The following is a 19,123-nucleotide window of genomic DNA, read 5'->3' on the forward strand; positions in this document are numbered from 1 at the left end:
AATTGAATGCATATTAATAAACTTGAGTGCCAGTTAACAAACTCAGCATCTGGGTTTTAAAACTTGTCATAGTTGATTTCTGATATATTTATGTTCATGAGGAAAAGGAAGAATGATGAGCTATAATTATTCAATCTAGGATTTAAAAGATTTTATTGTGGTCCATTTATAAGCCCAAGAATGTTTTGGATTTTAAAAAGAGAAGACTATAACACAATTTGCTTTTAATTTTTTTATAAATGCTGCTGAGCTCTGCTTGGTTTGTTTAAAGGGCTGATTTACATTCTAAATCCAATCTGTAGATGCAGTCATAAAAAATACTTGTTTTTCTCTATACCTCATATATATGAAATATAAAATTTGAATCTTAAAAGAATCAAACAAACCAGATTTAGATTTGGGGGGCAAAAACATGTTTACTATTTTAACAAAGCCAAAATGTACCTAAGGTAAAGGTCAAAGACTACTTCATTCCCTGCTGAGTAAATGCTCAGGAAGCACATTTGTCTATGTTTCCTGTCATAACAGGAAGAGTGTAACTTCTTCCTTTCCACAATGGCTTCAGTTTTACCTCCTAACTCCAATATTTTCTCCCTCAGGGCCTTCCAAATCAATCCTTGTAAGACAGAAGGCAGGAGGCTGTCTCCGTTGTAGTTTCCAAACAGTTACATTTGTTGAAATGTTATTTAAATGTTAGTGATTTCTTAAGCTCAACTGTTCCAACTTAAAATTAAAAGTCAAATATCCAAACATTGACAGTGATTCTCTTATTCCTATTAGTGGTCCAACATATTTCAAAAGAAACACACATGCATATTCCATATTATGGAATTTCATTTAATTTAATGATGTTGTTACTCTTATTCTTTTAACCAAAAATTCTTGATGGTGGCTGGGGTTCTAATTGTCTTCAATAAGACTATGTTGGGATGTAAACCTTAAAAATACTTTTGCTGTAATAATTTTCAAAGGAGCTCATTTTAAATAAATACATTACAATGTTAAAGGAAGTCTAGACTGCAAAGGACATGGCTTTTGAAACAATTAGCAACATGTTCTTTAATCTCAAGTTTGGAAGAAACCTCTTAGTTTTATGTGGTCTATTTATAATGTTTATATTTTTAGTGTTGGTTTCTCAGTAGTATAATGTCATACATAGTTTATGCATTTGCAAAGCAAAAGGGGATCTGTGGCACACAGAATGGTGTGTGCCAAAAGTGCATTCATAGGTGGAAGGTGTCATTCCATGTCAACTTGCTACACAAGGTGATTGAGATACAGTAAATATAAGCATTGGGGTTTTTCTAAATTATACTTTCAAATGGAACTTCTATGAAATACATAAATTAGAACTGAAACAACAAAAAATCTTTTAGTGCTCAAGCTGAAGGAAGAGCTTATTTCTTAAACTCGGACAAAATTCTAGAGGAGGGAGTTATCTGTTTCCTTGTGAACGTTTTGGCCTCTCTGATTTCTTACTAAAGGAAAACTAAAGAATAAGTCTTACGGCAGTTGAGACAATACTTTTTTGGCAGTAAAGGAAAAAATTTAGCTGTATGAGTTTAAAATGCCTCACATCACACAGGATATACAGAAAGTCTGTGGTGCACAATCTCTGTGATTCAACTACAGAGTGGAGAGACCACTTGTGAATTGTTTTCAAATTGATAGAAATAGAATAGAAAGGAAAGGCCTGATGTCACAGCTGTTAAACATACATCTGAGCACTCTGGTCACTGCTTTCTTTGATTTGGAATCTTGCAAGAGTACAGTTTGTCATTTTTCCCTTCTGCTTTTCTTTTTTAGTCTCTCACCGGTTAATTCCAGCTCTCTAACAAAAATTTTTTTCCTTGGTGATTTTAACATGAATAAAAGACTGATTTAACTTACACATATGTGGAATCTTTAAGTAGGCATGCACAGGACATATCAATTTTTCAATTTAAATCTGAAATGTATTACTATTTTCTAATATATTAGTATGATACAACCTGTTTTTATTTACTTACTCATTTTACAAAATGAGTTTAAGAAAAAAAATTAATTTGAGTTCAGAGGAAGCAGTCAGCTATTAAGAAAGGATACTGAGGGGAAAAGGGTGTAATAATCATCATTATGAGGTATTTTCAGGCTTGTTTTGGATTTAGAGTTAGAAAATTCAATACTTTTGCACTGAATGAGCTTTTTATTCACTTGATTTGAAACAAGGTTCCAGATTTTCATTGATTAACATGGATAACTCTTCTATAGTATTTAAAGAATAATTTCCTCCCTAATAATTTATTGTATGCTTAATATGCATACAAGCAATCGACAAATTGGGAAGTCTGTGGAGATGACGAAAGAATATTTTAAAAAGAAAAAGAAAATTCTAAACCTCATGGCTTAGAATCATAACAAAATTCTTTTCTTAAGGCAATTCATTTGTACTACTGTATTTTCCAGGTCCTCACACTTAAAGAGTGAATCTAAATTTCAATGAATTCTGTATTAGGTTAGTAGGTTGTCACTTTCAAGTTTAGACCTGTATTTAACTGGCTCTTTTATTTCCTGATGTTTTGGACATCACCTTGCAGGAATACTACAATAAAAATTCCATTGAGATTTTAGTTAAAATTCTAAGAAGCACCTAAAATAGAGGAAAACAAGGGGAGGTAAGGAATAAAATGCATTTCTTTTAAAAGAGAGTCATCTGAGGAGTTCCCGTTGTGGCACAACAGAAACAAATCGGACTAGGAACCGTGAGGTTGCAGGTTCTGTCCCTGGCCTTGATCAGTGGGGTAAGGATCTGGTGTTGCTGTGAGCTGTGGTGTAGGCCAGCAGCTGTAGCTCCAATTAGACCCCTAGCCTGGGAACCTCCATATGCTGAGAGTGCGGCCCTAAAAAGCAAAAGCAAAAAAAAAAAAAAAAAGAGTCATTTGAGAAAACCAATGCATCTACTTTTTTTTTTTTCAGTTTAGTTTAGTTTAGAATATTCAGATTTGGTTTAAAAACTTCAGTATGTAGAAACTGTCAGAGGTTGCATCTACACTGAACATATTTTTTCAGTTTTCTTTTATGAGCCCATTTAAAATAATTTTTGTCATGTAACAAAATGAGATAAGGAGAAAAGAAAAGGGGAAAAAAAGAAAATTTAACAGCTATAAACTCTGAATTCTTTTTAGTCATAAGGGGATTCTCCTGTTCTATTAACAGGAGAATGTTGCTAATTGTGTTTCATTTGTGCTCCAGTTATTGCAATGATAATTACATGAAATTTTGTTTGCTGGCAAAAACTGTTAGTGTGCCAGATCTGATGGAAGAAAAGAACCTAAGACATTTAAAACTGTTTTTTCTTTAACTATATTAGGCTCTAACTGTGTAATCTGACAAATATAGTTCTCTGATAGTTCAAATATTACAGCTTTTTATAATAAGCCACACAAATAAACTCAGGTTTACCTCTCCTATCCTTACAAAGTTGGAAAGTTAAACATTTTAAATACAAACACACAAGTAAATGGATTTAGGTTAAGCATGCTTAATTTTCATATATCTTTCTTCTTGATATAAAAGATATAACAGATTTAACAGATTTCTAAGTATATTCTGTTTGCAAGGAATCATACGAGGACGAAACTCATTTAAAAATCTGGCTGTTTCAGAAGCATAGTAGCAACTGGTACCATATGAGGTAGGTAAGATTATTGCCTAATTGATGAGGGTAACTCTCAGGTAAGAACAAAAAATGCAGATGGAGAGACTGAAATTGTAATGTGAGAATAAGCTAGAGGCTAGAAGTGATAAAAAATGGTGATAAGTAGTTCAGAACAATTTGGTCAGTAACATACTTTTGAAAATAAGTCCTACAAGCGTAGACTTTGGAAAACTACTCCCCATCCCTGTCCCAAGCCCTGCTCCACAAACGTTCTGTGTGATTTTCCTTCCTGTCCATAAGTCATTCTCTGTCATCAGCTGGCTCTTGCTCTGAAATGATTCTCTTGCTTCTTAGCTTCCAAAGGCTCCTCTGTGCTCCAGCTCCACTCTGTTCCACTTTTCCTTCCATCTCTCTGATATTCTTTGCAGGAAAACACCCTCTTGAAATGAAGGTTCAGGTACTATTTTTCAATGTGCTACACAGCACAGGAGTTGTTTTGATAGAAATCATATTAACTATAACAGCTTATGGTTCAAAGAGTGTGTATCTTAATAGGAACAGCTAATAGGTACATTTACCGAGCACTTATTATATGTTAGCAGCTTTATATTTATCCTCCAATTTAATTATCTCAATGAGGTGGGTACTTTTTAAAATCTTCTCTCTACTGATAAGGCAAAATGATAAGGCTCAGAGGGGTTAAGTCACTTGCTGGAGGGTGACACAGCTGGTAGGTGTCAGAACAGGGGCCAGAATAAGGTTTGTGTGTCTCTAAAAAGCAATGTTCCTCACCATTATATTATACTGGATGCAGTATGATGTAACTGGGAAAGCAATGGCATAAAACCACTCTCTTAGACATTATATTATACAGGATGCAGCATGACATAATTGAGAAAAGCTTGTTTTGTTTTTGAATATGGGCCCAAATCTTGGCTACCTCCTAGTATTAACTCTCTGACTTCAGCTTTGCATGATCTGGGCCCTGCCTGGCATGCTGATGTTCTCTCTCGTCTCTCCGAAGTTAATCACATCAGGGTCAAGTTCCATGGGCTTTGGTTGGACTCTTTCGCAGGCTCTTTCCTTTCTCAGAAGAGCTCTGCAAACACTGTTGTGCCCTCTGAAATGCTGTCATTTGCCTAACTCTGAGTCATCTTTTAGCTCCCATATTTTAGCATTTTTAGCTCAGGGAGGTCTTTCTCCCATCCCCAACCTAAATAAATTACCTTCTTATCATTCTTTCATAGCACATATGATCAAAAATTTTACTATATATTCGCATATTTCATGTCTGGTTTATCCCGCTAGGCCAATCCTGCCTATAAAGTTGTATTCAAACACAGACACATTCAGTCACTTACAGTCACTTACGCATTGTCCTTCACTGCTCTCACTATGCGGGCAGACCCTAATAGTAGAGACAGAGACTATATGGCTCACAAGGCCAAAACATTTGCTATCTGGTCCTTTAAGGAAAAGGTTTGCTGACTTCTGTGGCAGACAATAAGCTGGATGAGTGGCTCTTCTTGTTTACCTCTGAATACTTTGTTAGGTACTTTGGAAACAAATGATATTTGTTGATTTAATAAATAAATGAACTAGTCAGCTGTAAATGGAATGAATAAGGATGAAGTGGAATAATACATATAGAGTTCTTGGTACACATAGCTAATTTAAAGTTATCTAAAAATTTCTGTAAGACAAATTGACATTCCATGATTTTATTTATGTTTAAGTACTAGCTTAAGAAATCTATCTTGTTTGGGTTAGAGACTCAGAAATAAGTAGTTTTCATAAACTTGGAGGTGCTGGAAAATTAAAAAAATAAAACAAGCTGTTATTTTTTTCCTCCCTTAAACTATTTATGTATACAACCAGAGTTTCTGAATTTTAGCTGTTGCCTGCTGCCATAATGAAAAGTAAAGTAAGGGCAAAATTCAATCTAAACAGCCACTCTGTTTTACCACAGTTTTCTTAATGATATACAACTTATCACATCAGCTCTGTAAAATTTCATTTCACACTTTAAGTCAGTATTTCTTATTCTGTAAAAACACACCCTGTTTTCTGTATAGCCACATAAACACCTGCAATGGCAGGGTAAGCTTTTACTGCTTTTAAGAAAAGATGACAGTGAGCTATTGTGTGAGGCTCTATTAAGGAGTGGGGGAAGCTTCAAAAAGGGCAAGGCAGTTAACACTTTCCTTTTCAACATGTGAACACCTACTTTAAAGGGAACCTAGGTTAGGAGTGTCTCCTCACTTCCTATGATATGTGGCTGCAGATCTGCTGGTGTTGATTATTAGAGGTGACCTACATCTTTTCGGCTCTCTCCCAAATGGCTCTTGTGATCACTCTTGCAGTTGATGAGAGGCATGCACGATAAATATTTACCAGTAAGATGGCAGTTTAAGATTGTTAATAGCCATTTAAAATAACCACTGAAATACATATTACAATGCGGAATTTTAGTTTTGAATTTTACTAATGCCATTTAAGAGTACTGAATTAAAGGGCCAACTGACCCTAAAGACTGAAGGAAAGACTGCACAGTCCCTATCCTAAAGTTATTTTTGACTTCTAACATGGGTGAGAGTAACAGCAATTGGAGATGCAACTACACTGAATTCAAGAAAAAATGTTCCATTATTAGCTCAAATGTATGATGTTAAAATCCTTGTATGCCCATGTGCATTTTATACTCTTTTACAAAGCGAAATGAAAGATAGGGAATTTAACCTGCAAAAACTTTTGTCTCTGTAAGCAAAAGGAAGATACAATAAATTTCATGAACCTAAATATTACCTGGCATTATTAATGAAGTGATGATTCTAATTCATATTATTTTTGACTGCACCTCAAATAGATGCTAGTCCAAACAACAGGGTCTAGATAGTGGTATATGATGTTCAATATTTCAGTCCTAATTTCAGTTTCAAACTATAAATCAATTTAAAAATACTGTGGCTTTATATTGACAGAATTATTGCTTTTTGGCTTGACCTATAGCAATAAACAATGTATAGGAAAACACTGAAGGAATTCATCGTAAATCTAAGCATTATGCATCCTCTAAGCTCAATTTTCAGCCCAAAGTAGTTTAAATCATATGTACCTTAAATATAGTGTTTTAAAGGAGCATAAACCTAAAAAAGTTTACCTCTTAATGGCATACTGGCTTTGATGGCATAAATAACAACTTCTATTTATCATAATTGACACATAGCAATAAAAACTTTTAAAGCATGAATCAGCTCTAGTCTCACTTGCAGGTCCAAGAAGATAGGCACAGTAGGATAGAAAGAGTATCTTTGGAAGAAATCATGGATGGTGGGGCATCTCCAAGGCTGTCCTCTTAGCTTTCCCCAGTGTAAGTGGACAAGATACAAAACACTCTCCTCTTCCATGGTCAAGGAATGCCTGTTCTGTAGGTTCCATTATTCATGTACAATGGTTGGGATCTGGCAGTACTGTAGTATCTCTCACAGGAACTGTTATTTGATATTTAACATTTGCATGCATACAAACCACCCAGCTAGTCTTATATCACCTAACCAGACCCATTCTCCCCAAGTGTGAAGAAAAATAGTCAAATCACAGACATTCATAATGTATTAAGTCTTTGTTGAGTAGAGCATTCAGATACATGAAGTCTTTAGATTAACTGTATCATACGAGTATCACTGGAGTTCTAGAAAAAAAATTACATCATGTGCCTCTAGATTTATAAAATTCAGGGTTTAAAGAAAATGGTATGAATTAACTAATTTCTGGGCCAGGGATAAAACCCAGGCCGTAGTAGTGACCCAAGCCTCAGTAATGACAATGCTGGATCCTTGAGCCTGCTGTGTCACAAGAGAACTCTTGAAAGTCATTTTTATAAGGATATTTAGCCTATATTACAAACCTTTAAATAGATGACCACAAAGGCCTTGTTCCCAGGAATATAAGAATATCTTTGTTTGATGATGCGTGCAGTATAGCAATGTTATGCTTATTAACTCTTAATTACTAAGGTATTTATGTTACACAAATGCAACTCAATTTAAAATTCATGTTGAAGGAAAAAGTGAATAATCACGAATGTGTAAAATACACATATTCTTATAGATAGGGTGATTTTTTTTCCTTTACATATAAGAAACTATTAGCACTTGAACTGACCACTTTTAATTCACTAAAACTGTTCTCAGTGGATGTTTATAAGCTCAGAATGTTTTCAGTACCCTTAATATATCTGAGGGGAAATGTAAGAAACAGTCCATATAAATAATAACCCCCCAAAAAGTTTACCCACTCACCTGTCTGTTACGTTCATCCATAATCCTCGTAATCTGAATCTTTTTTCTCCCCATAGTCCCCGTTTTTCTTCTCTCTCTCGTCCCTGAAATTATGTATTTTTTCCTTCCTTTTCTTTCTCTTTCCTGTTTCCTCCAAACAAATTTCCTTCTTCAGCACTTGCACTGCTCAGTTCCCAAATTCCTGCATTCGTTCCTGCTGAACAAAAAATAAAAATTAAACACCATTTTAATAGCAAGCCAGTTTCGTAAGAAAGATCATATTCTTATTTTAAAAAAATAAAACTCTATGGCAGTAAACCAATCAAATGAATGAAAATAAGCAACTATAATAAAAGTACATGGTATATCACATGCAGGAGCATATCAAGTAGGAATGGTTTGTTTTTATAACTAAAATAAGCTCATAAGTAATTTAACAAGTCATTTAAATGACAAAAACTATGCTTTAAAGCCCTACACTTGAAATGTATCTTTTGCAAAGAGTTTCTTAATATTTTTTTAATGAAATTAGGTGACTATTTTCACCCTTCTGTTATGAAAAATTACCTAAATCAGAGAGTTAATGAACCTTTATGTACCTGTGTATGCTAAGTAGGGCAGCTAATTCATTTCTGAAGGGAAAACAATCTCCTGTTTTGACAGCAGAGGTGATAACGTCCCTCGTTATGCAAATGGGATGGACTATTATGAAAGTGGTATTTGATATATGTAAATGTCAACTAATTTAAATCTAAATCCTTTAATCTTATTTTTAAAAAGTCACTGCTATGAGAGCACTGTAAAAATAATGTGGGATATTTAATCTTACATAACAAGCAGCTATCAGCAGTGAGATCTCCTTTTCCTTTTGAAAGCCCTTAAGCTATATCTTGAATACAAGAATCAAAAAAGGCAATCATTCATAGAAAGGAAAGAAATGGTGCAAAAATTAGAATATTATTCCATATATAACTATAATTTTTATAAGCCATCATTCCTCTAAATTTAAGTATTTTAACAAGACATATCATACCTCTTTGGGGGATAAAATACAAATTATAGAAACTCGGTATATGCTGGGTATCTTTAGGTCATGAATTAAAATGAAAGAAGTGATCATCAATAATATAAAATAAACCTAGAGAACCCAGAGTATTAAAAGCACATATTTTACTTTGTTTTAAATAATATCTGAAAATATTTGAACATAAAGCAAATTGCTGTGAAATGTAAATGTGGAAGTTAACAAGAAGGAATTATTCTATGTCAAAGAATGAAATTACTTACACACTGCTCAGAATTCTCCTGTTTATTTTAGTTGGTGTCTGACAACTGACCTGATAAATTCCCACATGTATTATGTAATGCTAAGCCAATGTCCTGGCTACTTAATAGATTATTTGGCTCCAATTCAAAGTTATTGGAATGAGAATTGGAACTGTTACACACTTGGTCTGATCATCAGCTGTCTTTTCAGTTCCTTAATTTAATTTCTAAATTCTTTATCACCTTGAGTAAATTTTTTTTCATTTAAGTTTTCTGTGATTATCTAATTGTAGAAGCTATTATGATATAATTAGTTCTGGTGGATTAAGTCCTGCTTAAATGCTAAGACCATCCATTCTCTTTTGCCCAATGCCTTCTACTAAACTGCAGCTTAGTTCTGCCTCTCAGAATATATATACATGTTGAGTAATATCATGACCACAGAGTACTCATCAAAAACTATTACTCCAGCGGTAATTTTAAACGTTGGAAGTAGTTCAAAGCTTTACAGTTATATACATAACACATTTGACAAACACATAGGAAAAAATTAGCTATGATATATTGAAAATCACATTAAAATATGAAAAAAATCCGCAAAGCACAAATGTATCCTATATTCCCTGTTGCCAAACACTGTCCATCTATTTTTAGTAACAGCCTTAAATATCACTCCACTCGACAACTTTCCTGGGTTTCCTATAGTCTTACCTTAGAAGCAAACAGCACATCAGAATGGTATTTCCCATGCATGGGCAAGACCCCAAAGAGACAAACAGGCTTCCTCTATCACAGAAAAGCCAACCCATGAATCTACAACACATGCATATGGGACGATTTCCTTTCTTTCATTGAGCTGAGGCCGGTGGCACTATCGGCTTACAGGACTACGCCTGCCTAAGCGCTTATTCACTTTAAGGTGGAAGGTCAGGGTGAACAGATTAGAGTGTTGAACAAGGCAGGGAAGATGAGAACCACTACGGATCATGACTTCAAAACACAAATAAACAAACAAATAGAGAAACATCCCTGGAGAAAAAGTAAAAAAGTCTCTTCAAAATGACAGAGTTCCTGATGACCCAAACTTAGAAGAGTTCCTCCCTATCACCACCCCCTATTTCACAACTTCGAAACGAGAGATGCGTCTGAAAAAGAGCAGAGCAAGGATTTTCTTTTTTAATTCTTACAACAGGATGGGAAATACTTTGCCAGAAAGAACTGATATGTATCAATACGTATAAATATAAAAGAGTTGATTAAAAATGACATTAAATATATTTTCCTTTCTGAAATATGCAAGAAGAGATGCAAGTTTAAATTTCAACAAAATGAAAATATTTTGTTTCCCTTAAAAATGAATATTTCTTGAAAAGCATTTGAGCATTTCTGAAATGCAAAATTTTATATGATTAAGTACATATGCAGAATAAGATGGGATGATGAGACTGTTTTCATGAAGTAAAATGTCTCTTGGAACATTTGGTTTAGAACATTTGATTATGGGTCACCACGTTTCAAGGTTGTCAGTAAAAATGCAGAGAGTTAGGAAAGGTCAACAATAGTTCAGTAGCTGTTTTCTTAGCATAACTATTTCTCTAACCTGATTTTATGCAAAACTATATTGTTCGGTCGGTTTCAAGTCTTAATTTGTAGGAGGCCTAGACAGGGTGAAAAAGACATTATATAACTTTAGTAATCTGAAAAATTGGTCCGTAAGTATATGAAGAAAAGAAGTGGTAATAGCTAAACTACATGTAGTAGATTTCAAGTTATGCTGAGAACTTTCATTATGTACAATCAACCCATAAGCTTAAAATAATTCCAGCAGCCTTGCCGCTGCTTCTTCCACATGAAAGACGTGTTCTTGGAAAATGACAGAGTCACAGAAAAACAATCAGTAATTAAAAAAGAAGAAAAAGAAATACTCTACCATAGTTACACTCTATAGAGTTATAGTCTTCTGCATTTTTTTCTTTTTGCCAACCTAAATAAAGAAAAATAAAATCAGGCTGCTTACTAAAAAGGGGAACTTCATTATGGCAGGCTTCTGTTCACTTTGAGTTTGGCATAAGCAGACAGACGAAGGCAAAGTGGTTTGAGACCCAAGGAGTGAATTTCTTGTGGACAGATGCTAAAGATCCTTCTCCCACCGGCTCTCTCATCTACAAACAAGCGCCCTGGAGTGACACACGCCTCCGGCCCTTCCCCGTCCCCTCCCTCACTCCTTCTTGCTCTCTTCCTCCCTCCCTCCCTCCTTCCCTCCCACAAATCCCTCCCAGTAACACAGAAGAATCTTGACAGAATGGCAGGAAACACGCACAGACTGGTCAGGGAAGGATATGATGTCAGCAACCACGAACAATAAAAGGTGTAAAGGTGCTTCCTTCCCTAAACTGTTCCAGAAGTGTAAAATGGGAACCAAAACTCTTCACTTCCTTCTCTGAGCAGAACTGTCTGAGTGTGCTGTGCTGCACACCCCACAGAGAGAGGACTTTGAGAGGTTCAGATAAGGGACAATGAGACAAATCCAGACACGGGGACAACATTTCTAACTCCCTATTTTTAAAACACCTGAGAGAAAACAAAAATCCACTTCAGCTCCAGACTGGTATTTTGCATGCTGGCTTTAAGAAATAAAAATAAGAAAACAAACAAGTTCATTCTGGTGAAGTAGGAGTCACGTTGCAATCACCATTAACCATGCCTCATCAAAAGCATATGACACAGTGAACGAGACCATATAGTCTTAATTTACCCCCTGGAGGCAAATGAAGAATCCTATACAGGCAAAGAACCAAATGGAGGAATTGTTATTATTGTTATTTTTGGTAAAAAAATATGATAATGAAAACTGCTGCTCCGAAATCAATGTTGGGAAAACACATGGACTACTTCTTTACCCCCTTAGCTTAAGAAAAGATATAACTGGGGTGGAGAGGTAGGGAAAGAGATTTCTATGTTATTGAAACTTTCACAGTTCTTAAAAAAAAATTCATACTAACAACCAAAGTAAGAAAAACTTTCGGTATATAGTGAAACTATTTTAATCTCATCACTATTAGGTTCTTTCTAACATGGAAATGGCACTCTACCATAAGGTTTCTGTAGGAAGAAAACCACATATCAAGTGGATCTGAGTCATCTTCAGATTTCAATCATCTTCCCACAACACTTTGATTTAGAAATTAAACATAACCTTCAGTTATGTGTTTTGATCTTAGAGTGAGACTGCCATGCCACATTAAAAGATGTGGGAAGAAATTAATTCTCTGCTGCTAAACTTATCTTTTCAAAGCATGTATTTTGCTACAGTGCAGTCACTTAAATAAAAGCACAGTGCAGTCACTTAAATAAAAACAGCCTATGAATAATAAAAAAACATTAAAATATGTGATGTCAGTTTGCAAAGAAAGAATTCTGATTTTCTTTTACTCATACTAGCAAATATCTTTTTCACTGATGTACAGACTCACTAACACCAGCATTTTCATATAAAAACTCAAGGCTGAAAACCAAGCATGTTACATATCACACAAGAAATTATACGGTTAAATAAATACTAGCTGGCTACTCTGTAAGGGATAAAAATAATCATAAACCCAGTTGCTGCAGGCCTGGTATAACTAATTCGAACAATTAAATGATACATTATTAAGTGTAAAACTTTGCTCATTATGGTGCATCTAGATACATTTAACTTTCTACTTTTTGATATATTTGAAAGACTTAGGAGGCATGTAATTATGTTTTTGGTTAAAAGGAACAAGTCGAACTTTTACTTTTTTTCTCTTATGAAGTATTCTGAACTTCAAAAGAAATAATAATAATTAGTAATCTTAATATTACTGAACTACCTGATGTCTTTTGAATTAGGGAATATTTCCTTGGTCCTGAAAGTTATTCCATTTATCTCTAAGCTCACCATGTATGATACAGAATGTTATAATATCTTAGCTATGAATGCAAGCTGAATTCATTCTTAAAGACATATAGCTAAGACATCCTCTTAATGGCAGTAAAATTACCCGTTCTTCCCCACTGAATAATTAGCATCATGCCAAAGTTATTTTCTTGACTTCTTCTAATTCAGTGTTAATATGATGAATTTTGAGTCACTGTCAAGTCTCAGGAACATAATACCACACATACAAATAATAAATAATAACTGTTTTTCAGTTCCTCATACCTGCCATGCTCCTTCCTACCACAGGGCCTTTGCATATGCAATTCTTTCTGCCTGGAATGCTCCTCCTTACCCTTTGTTTCTCCTTAACTTCTTCCCTTCCTTTCTGTCTCAGCTCCAGTTTCTTCTCGAGAAATCACTCCATGCTCTCCTGATGACATCAAATTCCCCCATAAGGACTCACAGTACCATGTCCTTGTTTGTAGCACTTGTCACAATTGAAACTGTCTGTCTGCCATCTTTCTCAACAGCTGTGGCCAACATCTGTTTTGTTTCACTTTTGTATTCTCAGTTTCTACTCCAGTGCCAGGCATACAGTAGGAGCTGATAACTATTAGTTGATTAATGAATTAATTCAGTAAGATTTTTATCTTTCAGGTAAGGATTTTCTCTTTTGTTAATGAAAGATTTTATTTTTTAAGGCAGTTTTAGGTTTACAATAAAATTGAGAGGAAGGAAAATAGATTGCCCATAAACCTCTTGCCCCAACTTGTGCATAGCTCCCCCCATTATCAACATCACAGGTGAGTATTTTCTTTAGTTGCTATTTTAATGACTATTAACATTTTCGTAGTTGTGGCACAGCGGAAACGAATCCGACTGGGAACCATGAGGTTGCAGGTTCAATCCCTGGCCTCCCTCAGTGGGTTAAGGATCTGGCATTGCCATGTGCTGTGGTGTAGGTTGCAGATGCGGCTCAGATCCGGTGTTGCTGTGGCTGTGGCCTAGGCCAGCGGCTACAGCTCTGATTAGACCCCTAGCCTGGGAACCTCCATATGCCATGAGTACAAAGGCCTAAAAAGGCAAAAAACAAAACAAAACAAAAAAAAAAACAAAACCAAAAACATATTCACATTTTTATTTCTATGGAAGCAGACTGCTAACTTCACTTAATCTTTCATTATGTTTACATAGCACTCATATACGGAATAAGAATAATTTATACTGAGAAGTGGAGGCTGAATGGATTCTGGAATCAGGAAGCTCAGGGTCTGAATACTAGCTTGGTTGGCACTTAGAAGCTAAGTGGTTAAAGGCTGATGATTTAATGGATTGGAAACACTGTTCCCTTGCCCTACAAAAAGTTGGAAACATACTTCATCTGTAGGATGGTTATTATTAAATGTGGTATGACAGGTGAAGGGCTAGATACACAGTAGTACTGGGAACATGGCTTACTACTTGTAAGACTGCTTTAGTTTTGAGATATAAATTGAAATATACAGTAAGGTTATCAAGCGAATTGTAGTCCTTACATATACCATGAAGACCTCACTTTGCAGAGTTGGTGATGAGCAACTTCTAAAGGAAATGCCTCATTTATCCATTAACAATAATCATTACGTGAAGAAAAATTTATAGTGTTATAAAAATTAAGAAGTTTCTCATAAGTATCAGTCATGGAAAAGCTTCAGGCTGCAAAAGTAGAAATAACTAGGGAAATATATCAATTTTCCCAATGACCACGGCTGCTGAAAACTCTACATTAATGCTTCTAGTCCTACTTTAATATCTTTCCCCAAGGACAAAGGGAGATGAAATGTATGTCAGAAATGTAATAAGGCTAAAAAGGAACTCGTTTTGAAAACCCCTGCAATTAATTTAGTAAGTGGGCCTAACCTTCCATTATCACTGATGTAAATCACTTTATTTACACAAGTCTAAAGTTTAGAAGACACATACCTTTAAACAAGTATGCTGCATTATAAACAATTTAATAAACACAAAGGAAGAACAGCTTCCCTGTCATGGACAGCCACAGTATATTTTGCCTTGGACATTTTTTCACACTGGAGCTTAAAAAGCATTCTCCAATCCCCATGCTAAAATAAACTCCAAATGGTCTAAATATGTCAAAAGCCTCATGTTATTCAACCACCCCACAGGTTTTAGTCCTTCCACATCATATTGAGTAATTAATTCAGGGTTCTATCAAGTCCTTGTTTTCTTAACTTTTCACAATGGACCAGCCACCATGTTTTTTTTTTTTCCAAAGGCCATGCAATGATGTGGCAGGGCTTACCACAAAGGTAAATCTCGCACTGCCTCATCACAAAGCAAGAGCTCCTATTTAGCATCACAGAGTGTTCTGCTTCCCAGCTGTAACCTCTCAATAAGCACATGCAGCTGGATTTTCTGTTGCTGTTATTGAACAAAGCAAGTTAAGTACTATACAGCACCAATATCAGTGAAACAAAATTGCCAGAATTCAGAGCAAACTAGGCTTGAAATGGAAGATGTTGCTATTATAAATTTTCATCTTGTTGTGACAAAAATCTGAATTGCTAGGCATTTCATGATCCTGTCAGAAAAAAAAAATCTTATGTTCATTATTTTCTTAGTCTTTAATATATATTTCATTATTAAAATATAAATATCCTACAATTTTTTTTTCTCAAAAAGCCTGTGGTACTAGATACAGTTTTCAGCTTTACTGATACGTGTGTGTGTGTGTGTGCTCGTTCGTACAAAGGGAATATTTTTCTGCAAAACTGCAGCAAATGGAAAAAACATTTTTGTATTTCATAGTATGTGAGTAAAACAATACGAGTAAATTTTAAGACATCTAAGTACTCTCGAACATTATCACTAGTAAATAATCACAATATCTTTAGGACTGTACTATGAATGGTTAAAAGGACATTGTAACTAAAGGCTTTATATTATTCTGTATTCAAATATTGTTAAATGATTGAAATTATGTCCTTGAAAAATAATTTGTCTCTATTGCTATTTACTTTATGAATTTATATAACATTTAAAGATGACCTTAAAATGAGAAGAAATACCATTTTCCTCCTGCCAATATTTTTGTTCTACATGAAGGAGAATATGCCAGATAAATCATCTACTATTTACACTGAATGCCACTTACTTTTGTCTGTAGCTAAACTTTAGGAATTTAGAAAGTTTGCATAAAACCAATTTATATAATATTCAAAATGCCATAATCATATATGTTGAAATACAGATATTTGATATTGCTATTATATGTGGCTCAACATGGAAGCCAGTGATTCATCAATTTTTCTATTTCTCTTCATCTCCTTTACAGAATCCTAATCAACCTAATTAAGGCTTTGTTCATCTGAAACCTCTAATGACAATTTGTTTAACTCTATCCCACTGTGGTCTTCTTATAAGGAGAATTAAATCTGATCTTCTGACAGCAATCATTAAATGATCCCAACTGGCCCCAATTAAACCACATGGCTCATGGGCTTCCATATAGTCAAGTGCCAAATTCTCTGTTTCATTTACACATCATTTTTTACCTTGGTTTATTTTCTTAAAGCCAATTAAGTATATATGTCTTATCAAGTGCAACTAAATTTCCTTGTGTACACTAGCTCAAGACAGTGCACCAACTGACTTCACAGTCACACTGCAGTGTCACGCAGGACTCCTGAAGCCATCCTCTCTACCCGTAGTGCTATCAAGGAAAAAAACTTCATATTTACTCAGGAGTAAATTGATGCACAGGGACCCTCTCAAAATAATACACTTTTAAACAGTTCTGGCTAACATAAGTCCATAATAACTCTTCATTTGGCTTTTAAAAGAGAAGTAGCTGCATTTAGGGGAGTTTAATATTCCTTTTTTTAAAACATATAAAATGATATCTTTAAGACCCTCTAAAACAGGAGTACCCAAGTAAGACTTCTAAAGTTAACCTTTCTTACCCTTAATTTCTGCTCTAATTTTTTCATATATGCTCAATTGTAGGTTCTGTAATGATGTTCCCAGGCCTTCTTATGTGCACAGGTAGCCTCAGGATTTAGAGCTCATTGACTGTGCGCTACTCTGGGGAAATGGCTGATTAAAAACAGCCTCTTGAGGAGTAGCTCCTATTCACATCTGACTCATCTTATTCTAAACTCTAATACTTGTATGGAAATTTGACCCCGAGCTTTGGCTTTGGAGAACTTTAGTTTACAGATCCTTTACCTTATATGGCAAGGCGGAAACATAGTTAAATGAATTCTAATATGACTGGTGTTTGACACAGTTTCTGAAGGCCTTAATCAATTGCCCTAACTATGTTCCTGTGAATATAAACAGATGCACTGTATTTTATATTTATTCTACAAGAGCTATCATTGATCATCTGTTGGCATATGATGCAGATTATCTGCCACAGTTCTCAGAGTAGATGGATTAGAATATATCTGTTCATCCTAATCATATATTAAAACCTGACATTAGGATAGACGACTGGAATGGATGTTATGCATCTTATAGGACATTAACCTTGATGGAACATGTAATTCTTTTTATTACTTGACCAACAGATGTAACCACGAAGAAAAAATAAAATACAATGGAATCTTTAGAGTATTGATGTTTGGCAACATCTAGAAAAAAAGAGTATGTGTATTTTCTTCATGATCACTACATACATACTTGATCAGCTGCTCAAATAACTGTTCTTTTCCTCAAAAGAGAAAAATTCAAAATATTACGAAATACTAATGATTTAGAAAATACTTAACCTCACAACTGAATGACTTCTACAAAATGTCTAACAAATGTATTAACGTTTTAGTAAAGCAAAACAGACGCTGGGATGTTGTATTATGAAATATTTCTCACTGTATTATAGTAATCTCCAATACAATTTGATGTTAATTTTAGAGCATGCTTCTGCTAAAAAGGGCAAACCCTGCAACAGATTTAGTACAAAGAAGCTGAAAATATCCTGTGGAAAAAAAAAAATCTGTAGCAAAATCAGCCAGCCCAAATCCTGCCATTACTCAGCACTGCAGTGACGTGCGGATGTTTGTAGTGGTTTGAGGAGCCAGCAGGGGTGGAAACTCTACATACTCGACTCCAACATGATTGCAATTGAACCTCATCAAAGTAAGAGCTCATAATTTGTCACAGAAAACAGCCAATTAACATATGTTAGAAAAAGGCTTCATAAAGATAATATATGATTAAAGACCCAGTGCAGCTGCTGAAAATCAAAACTATGCATTTAAAAAAGAAATCTCAGCCTGAGCTTCCGTATGGTTAAACTGATAATGGCTACTATGATTTTTTTTTTAAAGTAGAAAAATATAATTACAGTGCTTTTCATAAGTTTGGGGTTATGGCAAGGGAGGACTGGGTACTGTGGCACTATTTACTATGCCTTACTTAGTTCTATAAATAGTTTAAGCCCTTGCCAAAACTCTGTAGTTACTTTGTTATAGTGCTATTTTAAAACACAGACCTTCATTGTGAGCTAAATGGCCTTCGGGATGCACTTTGTAGTTATAGCATTCCTCTCAAAACTATATCCTCCCTTTATCTGTGTAAAACTCCTGGACTAGAGGATGCTACACAACTGCCCCGGAGACTGTAAAACATGCTCGGACTGTGTAACACATGGTTTTAATACTTCAGAACTTCTGTCGGAATTGATGGTCAGGAAGGGTGATAGTTAAATGTCAGAAATGAGATTAAGGTGCATGCACGCAGTACAGATCCTCTATCACGACACAAGCAGGCTACTGGCCCCAGCTTTGGAGCAGATGAACTATATGTAACTATATATGTTTGGTGTATTCTCGCCATAGATTTTGAACTAAACTCTAGCGTGAACCACGTGGGCAATCAAATCCTGGCTAAACTGACATTGGAGGCCTTAGCCAAAACCATGATGTTAAATATTCAGATATTAATGAAAAAGTCTGATCACAGGGACATAAATGTGTCGAGGATGATGCCAGGTGCCAGAGACACCAATGTGAACAAAACAAAGTTCCTGGTCTT

General features: G+C 35.0%; 1 protein-coding gene across 23 annotated transcripts in view; it reads right to left on the minus strand.

Moving 5' to 3' along the window:
* Positions 1 to 19,123, minus strand: part of MEF2C (myocyte enhancer factor 2C) — a 172,930-nt gene that overhangs the window by 85,789 nt on the left and 68,018 nt on the right. For 7 of the 23 annotated variants that reach the window (XM_047778267.1, XM_047778255.1, XM_047778263.1 and 4 more), the window contains one exon: positions 7,939 to 8,131. In XM_047778267.1, the coding sequence (XP_047634223.1) occupies positions 7,939 to 7,992 (54 nt within the window). In that variant the 5' untranslated portion in view covers positions 7,993 to 8,131. Of the gene's footprint in view, positions 1 to 7,938; positions 8,135 to 9,894; positions 10,306 to 10,783; positions 10,842 to 11,113; positions 11,174 to 11,200; positions 11,376 to 19,123 lie in introns of those variants that run through there. The other 16 variants (XM_047778266.1, XM_047778251.1, XM_047778256.1 and 13 more) reach the window with 9 other exon arrangements.

Source organism: Phacochoerus africanus, chromosome 4 (assembly GCF_016906955.1).
Source record: "Phacochoerus africanus isolate WHEZ1 chromosome 4, ROS_Pafr_v1, whole genome shotgun sequence".
In the NCBI taxonomy this organism is placed as follows: domain Eukaryota; kingdom Metazoa; phylum Chordata; class Mammalia; order Artiodactyla; family Suidae; genus Phacochoerus; species Phacochoerus africanus.